This window comes from Penaeus monodon, chromosome 39 (assembly GCF_015228065.2).
Source record: "Penaeus monodon isolate SGIC_2016 chromosome 39, NSTDA_Pmon_1, whole genome shotgun sequence".
Classification (NCBI taxonomy): domain Eukaryota; kingdom Metazoa; phylum Arthropoda; class Malacostraca; order Decapoda; family Penaeidae; genus Penaeus; species Penaeus monodon.
Window position 1 is genome coordinate 29,849,632 of NC_051424.1, and position 7,500 is coordinate 29,857,131.

The 7,500-nt window shown below is 35.7% G+C and overlaps 1 protein-coding gene across 1 annotated transcript in view; it reads right to left on the reverse strand.

Moving 5' to 3' along the window:
• Positions 1-7,500, reverse strand: part of LOC119597434 (kinesin heavy chain-like) — a 155,942-nt gene that overhangs the window by 24,334 nt on the left and 124,108 nt on the right. The window contains exons 16-18 of the mRNA XM_037947003.1: positions 7,116-7,256; positions 5,056-5,243; positions 3,907-4,008 (exon numbers count right to left, since the gene is read on the reverse strand). Coding sequence (XP_037802931.1) covers positions 3,907-4,008; positions 5,056-5,243; positions 7,116-7,256 — 431 coding nt within the window. The remainder of the gene's footprint in view (positions 1-3,906; positions 4,009-5,055; positions 5,244-7,115; positions 7,257-7,500) is intronic.

The window sequence follows — 7,500 nt, forward strand, 5'->3', positions numbered from 1 at the left end:
TTATCATTATTATTACTCTTATTGTTATTATTATCATTATTATTCTTTTTTTATTATTATTATTATTATTATTATTATTATTATTATTATTATTATTATTATTATTATTATTATCATTATTACTATTATCATTTATTATCATCATTACCATTATTATAATCATTATCATTATTATAATCTTTATAGTTCTTAGGCGCACTACTATAACCATAATCATTATTATCATCAGATGATTAAAACATGAACTTTATAATGACGATATCAATTAACCTAAAACACATTGTAACGCTCTGACACCCACTACGTTGTACTTCCTGTGACCTTTGACCTTTTAGGGGGGAGGGGGGCTTGGTAATGTCACTTCCTACCTTAAATATAGACACAAAATGCCCCTTTTCTTTGGAAAGTAATGTTTACCACCTAACATTTCGTTCAAAAAGTTATATTTAGATCGTACACGTTCAAGAGTAAGAGGTCAGTGTGTTCATATGTTCAAAAGTTATGTTTTTTTTGTGATATTACGTTAAAAAATAACGTTCATATCATATTAGTTGTACTTGTGTGATCTTACTTTCAAACGTGTTCATATGTTCAAAAGTTATATTCATGTGATATCGCATTCAAGAGTAATGTTCATCATGTGGCCTTACGTTCAAAAGTAATTCCTTAAATAACGCCTCATTCACTGTTCAAAAGGGATTCTCATGTGATTTTGAACGTGGGTTCAAAAGTAAGGTTCATTACAGAACCTCATGCACAAAAAAGTTAAAAGTAGCGTTCTTCATCAAGTAATCATACGTTCGACAGTAACGTTCTTCATGTGACCTTAAGTTCTAAAGTAATGTTCTTCATGTGACCTTAAGTTCTAAAGTAATGTTCATCATGTGATCTTAAGTTCTAAAGTAACGTTTATCAGATGATCTTCGTTCAAAAATAAGGTTCATCATGTGATCTTAAGTTTTAAAGTAACTTGACTTTATGACTACACACCCAGCCATGTAGTCTTGCTGTTCACGAAAATGAACGTTATAATAATGATGATGATGATAATGATAATGATAATGATAGTGGTGATGTTAACGATGATGATAACGATTATGATAATGATAATGATGATGATAATAATAATAATAATAACAATAATAATAATAATGATAATAATAATAATAATAACAGCAACAACAACAATAATAATAATAATAATAATAATAATAATAATAATAATAATAATAATAATAATAATAATGATAATAATAATAACAACAATAATAATAATAATAATAATAATAACAATAATAATAATAATAATAATAATAAAAGCCTAATGATAACGAAAATAGCGCTATTAATAACAGTCGCGGCAGCAATACGGAAAAGAATGATAATAGCAAAACAAATGACAGTCTATAGAACAGGATTTCGACAAAGGAATCAAAAGCTATATATCTATATTTCTACTTTATTTTTATTATTCTTTTTTATCGAACTTATTGATTTCTCTTTTACGCGCGAGAGGAAATACATTTACTAAAACAAACAAACAAACAAACCTACGAACCAATTTACGTCGCTATTTCTTTTTCTTTTTTTTTCTTTTCTTTTTTCATTTACTCTTCTTTACGAAAGGTGAAAGAAGAAAACAGAGGAGGTGGAAAAGGATGAGAAGAGGGAAACAGGGAAGGAGAGGAAGAAGGAGAAGAAGGAGAAAATGAGAGAAAATAGAATAATAATAAGAGGAGAAGAGAATTGGAAGCAAAAAAAGTAGAAAAGGGAGAAGAAGAAGAAGAAGAAGAAGAAGAAGAAGAAGAAGAAGAAGAAGAAGAAGAAGAAGAAGAAGAAGAAGAAGAAGAAGAAGAAGAAGAAGAAGAAGAAGGAAAGAAAAGAAAAAGAAGATTGAGGAAAGTGATGAACAAAGAAGAAGGAGAGAGGTAGGCAAAGGGAAAGTGAAGGAAAGAACGGAGAAGAAAATGGGAGAGGAAGAGGTGACAAGAAGAGCGAAAATGGGAAGAATACGAACAAGAAAAAAGGGATAAGGGAAGAAATAGGAAGAAATAAAGAATGAAGAATAACAAGAAGAAAGAATGGAAAGGAGACAGAACGACAGAAAAATATAAAAATAAAGAATGAAAAAGTACAAGAATATTTGCAAAATCGGAGAATAAAAAATGCAATAAAGAAGAAAAAAGGAGACAAAAGTAAATAACGAAGAAGAGAAAAGGAAAAAGAACGTGAAAAAAAGAGAACAGAGAAGGAGAGAGAAAGAAAAATAAAAATAAAAATAACAAGAAACGAAAAGAAAGGACGAACCGAACGAAAAAACAAAACAAAAAACAAAGAGAAGGAAGCAAGAAAAAGAAAGAAAGAAAGAAAGAAAGAAGAGAAAAAAAACAAAGAGAAGAAAGCAAGAAGAAAAAAGAAAAAGAAAAGAAATCAAGAAATAAAAGAGAGAGAGAAAAACAAAAACAAAACAAAAAACAAAAACAAAAACAAAAAAGGACGAAAAACAAACAGAATGCAAATACCTCGAAAAAGACCCACCACCTCCTTGTCATTTTCCTCCTAAAAAACAAACAAACTCAAAACGAAGACGAAGACTCAGGCAGAGAGAGGAGCAGCGAATCGGACAAGTTGGTGCAATGAGAGGCATGCAACAGACGGGTGCAATCTGCAAAGCGAGGTGCTGCAATGTTGCAGGGTTGAGATGAGGAGGTTTGTAATCCTGTAATGGTGGACTTTGGGTTGATGTTAATTTTTATTTTATTTTTTTAAATTTCTTTTATTATCATTTTCTTTTTTTTTCTTTTTTTATGAGGAAATGGGAGAGGAAGATGAGAAATTAGTAAAATGGGGGAATAGGAGAGTAGTTGAATAAATCTGCGTAATATGACAAAATAATAAGTATTTTGAGAACTTAAAAAGAATTAGAATTGAAGTGAAAGAATTATACAGAATACCGTAGTATATATATATATAATATATATATAATATATATATATATATATATAATATAGTATATATATATTATAATGTGTGTGTGTGTGTGTGTTGTGTGTGTGTGTATTACGTGAATAAATAATATATAATATATATATATATATATATATATCTATATATATATATATATATATATGTATGTATATATATATATATATATATTATATATATATATATATATAATATATATATATATATATATATATATATATATGTATATGTGTATATATATACACACACACACACATAAACACACGACTTGTGAAGAAAAGAGAATAATTACGTAGACGACAGAACGAGAAAGACTGAATAATTCTGAGATTGCAATTAACTCAATAAGTGAGAGAATAATAAAATGAAAAGAAAGGAACCCAATACTTCTCTTTAATTTTCAATTTTATTGTTTATTTTCTTTTTGTCTCAAGAGTCCATCATCTAAACAGCAATATACAAACCGTCTTTTTTTTTTCTTTTTTTTTTACGTCAGAGAACCAAGAAGATCAAAACAATAAAATTCAAATAATTAAAAAGAATGATTAGCAAAAAAGAAAAGAAAAAAATCCGTATAAAATAGTTTGTTTATATAAATGTACCCATTGTGTAAATAATATTAGAACCTACACACACAGCAGCAAATAATAATAATAACAACAACAAAAGACAACGAACCTAAAATAAAATCAAACCAAACCAAAAAAAAAAAATCTACAACAAATAAAAAAATAAAATCAAAACTCCCCCCTCCCAACGCCCTCCCCCCCACAACCCCCTCCCCAAAAAAAGAAAAAAAAAAAAAAAAACATCCCATCACAAGATCTCCCCCCCCCAAAAAAAAAGAAAAAAAAAACAATAAAGAAAAAAAGGGGGAAAAAATCCAAATACAAAAATTTCTTCTTTTTTTTTTTTACTCACATGAGTTCGTGAAGTCTTGTACTCTTCTCTGCCTCCTCGACCTTCAGCTTGTTGTGTTCGCCGCGCAGTTGGTCGAGTTCGAGGGTCAGCTTCTGGTTTTGACTGTTGGAGTGGCGGAAGGGTGCAGGAGGAGGAGAAGGAGGGGTGGTGGAGGAGGTATGGTGGAGGAGGAGGGGTGGTGGAGGAGGAGGGGTGGTGGAGGAGGTATGGTGGAGGAGGAGGTATGGTGGAGGAGTAGGGGTGGAGGAGGAGGAGGAAGAGGAGGAGGAGGAGGAGGAGGACGGGGGTGAAGATGGTGGGATGTGGAGATGGAAGGGGGGATGGAGGAGAGGGTGGGAGATGGAGGCAGGAGGTGGGGAAGAGGGGGGGGAAGTGGAGGCGGGAGGAGGTGGGAGATGAAGGCGAGGGGTGAGAGGAGGGGTGTTGGTGAATGAGGAAGGAAGGAGAGATGGAGAAGGCAGGTGAAAAGGTGAAGGGGTGGGAGGGGGAGATAAAGAGGGAAGGAGGGGGTGAAGACAGGGAGATAGAGATAGACGGAGGAAGAAAGAAGAGAAGGAAGAGTGGATAGAAGAGAAAGTGTCAAAAAGAGGAAAGAAGAGGGAAGAGGAGATGGCGGATAAAGAGAGTCAAGACGGAGGTGGAGAGATTGTGGGAGAAACGTAAGAGGAAAAGAGAGACAAAGAGAAGAGACGAAAGAGAAGGATGGAGAAAGAGAAAATGGGAAGAAAATGGGGAAAAGGATGGGTAGGGAACGGGAAGTGAAAGGAGATGGGGAGAAAGAGAGAAAGAAAGAGAGAGAGAGAACCATGATTAGTAATGTTGACAAAAAAAGACTAATGCTAATAACAGTCACGGAAATTAAAGTACTCATAATGACGATATTACGATTAGCAACATTGATATTAACAACAATTGCAATGACAATCAACATCACAATAACAACGATAGTAATAATAAAAATAATATCAAAGACAATATCAATACCAACACCAATATCTATTAAAAAGAAACAACAAGAAGTAAGAAAAAAAAAAACAAAAAAAACAGAAAAACGCTAAAAAACGCCCCCCCCCAAAAAAAAAAAATCGACCCTAACCCCCCCCCCCTCCCCCCCTCAATCAACCCCCACGACCTGCCGGGACGACCTACTCCTTCAGATCCTCAATAAGGGCCTGCTTCTGGTTGATCTCCTGACGAAGTAGCACGACCTGCTTCTGGTGGAGGTCGCGGTGGGTCTCCATCTGCTTCTCCAGGGCCTCCTTCGACTCGCCCTCGGAAATGGAGAGTCCCTCGGCCGCCTTCAGCCTCGTCACGTCCTCCGTCAGGGTGTCCACCTGCAGGAGGGGACGAAGTTGAGGGAAGGTGGACAGCAAGGCACCGAAGGCTGTTGTGGGTGGCGTGGGATGGGGAAGTAGGATAAAGGGGTCTGTGTACCTATCTATTATCTATCTGTTTATCCATTTATCTATCTACCTATCTATTATCTATCTGTTTTTCTGTTTTATCTGTCTATATGTTTATCTATTCATATATCTATCTATTTATCTATTTATCTATCTATATGTTTATCTATTTATCTATCTATCTGTTTATCTATTTGTCTATCTATCTGTTTATCATCATTATCTATCTTTTATCTTTTTTATAATCTATCTTTTTTATTATTGTCATCCTGTTTATATTTATAAAATCTATCTGTTGTTCTATTTTCTATTTCTATTTATCTTTTACATATCTAATCTAGTTTATCTTTCTATCTTATCTCTTATATTCCCTTTTTTTATCTACTTATCTATATTTTTTTATCATATATATCTATCTGTTTATCTATTATCTATCTATCTATTATCTATTATCTATCTATTTTTATTCTTAATCTATCTTTTCTTTTATCTATTTTCCCTATTTATCTATTTTAATCCTTACCTATCTATCATTTTCTACAATTATCTTTTATCCTTCTATTTACTATCTACTTATTATCTTTTTCTTATATCATTATCTTTTATTTTTAATAAATGTATGAAATTTATTTTCTATCTGTACATTATTTTCCATAATTATATAGAAAGGTGAGAAAGATATAAGATATTTATATTCTAGAGGTAGAGACTATATGACGGTATAATTAAAAAATCAATCTGATAAAAAAAAAAAAATATATATATATATATATATATATATATATATATATATATATATATATATATATATATATATATATATATACATATACATATTTCTAACGAGTTCCTGAGAATGCAAATCATTATCCAAATCGACACCAATTAATGAGATGCATAATCAAATTTTCATAATGTGTTGATGATATGAATAAGATTCTGCGAAAAATTAATGTCATTATGTTAGTGAATATAAATATTTATTCAGCATAAAAATTGTGTTGATGAAATGGATGAATTAATGGCATTTGTGTTAGTGATTAGAAATATCTATTAGCTTATGAAAAAAGTTGTGTGGAGAAAAAGAATAATTACCTCCTTTAATTATCAATTCTCATTAATTCCTATATTTTTTTTTTCTCCTTGTTCCTATTCTTCTTTATTCTCCTTGTTTTCTTCATTCCCTCTTCTTCTCCGTCACACTCACGTGTTACCTTTAGTTCATTTTCCTTCTTTTAATATCCCCTCATCCTCCATCCTCCCTTTTTTTCCTCCCTCATCTCCTTTTCCCCCCCTCTCCTCTTTCTCCCTTTTCCTTTCTCCTTCTCCCTTCCCTCATCTCACTTTCTCCCTCTCTCATCTCCCTTTCTCCCTCCCTCATCTCACTTTCTCCCTCCCTCATCCCCGTCTCTCCCTCTCATCTCCCTTTCTCCCTCTCTCATCCCCTTATCTTCCTACCTCCAAACACTCCTTCATCTCACATCCTCACTCTCCCTCAAATCCTCAACCCTTCCCCCACCCTTCCCCCACCCCCACACCCACCTGTTCCTCCCATCCCTCTCTCTCCCCTCTTTCGCCCCACCCCCTTCCCCCACCCCCACCCCTCCCACCCTCCCTCCCCCACCCTTCCCACACCCCTCAGCCCCCTCAATCCCCACCCTTCCCCCACACCCACCTGTTCCTCCAGCTGCCTCTTCCTGACCTCCACCCCCACACCCACCTGTTCCTCCCCCCCCTCCCTTCCCACACCCTTCCCCCCATCCTTCCCCTCCCTCCCCCACCCTTCCCCCACCCCCACACCCACCGTTCCTCCAGCTGCCTCTTCCTGACCTCCACCTCGTGCATGGATTCCTGGAGGGTCTTCATCCTGGCCTCGTGCTGGCTGATCAGCAGACGGCACTCGCTCAGCTCCTTCTCGTAGTCGTCGATCTTCTTGTTGCAGTCGCCCTGTGGGGGGGAGGGGGAAGGGAGAGGGAGGAAGGGGGAGAGAGGGAAGGGGGAAGGGTGAGGAGAGGGATGGAGGGGGAAGAGGGAGGGAAGGGGAGGATGAGGAAAGGGATGGAGGGGAGGGAAGGAGGGGAGTGGGGGAGGAAAGGGAGGGAGGGGGGGGAAGGAAGGGAGTGGGGGAGAGAAAGAGAGAGGGAAGTGGGAGCAGGACGGGAGAGGGAGGGAGTGAAAGAGGGAAGGAGAG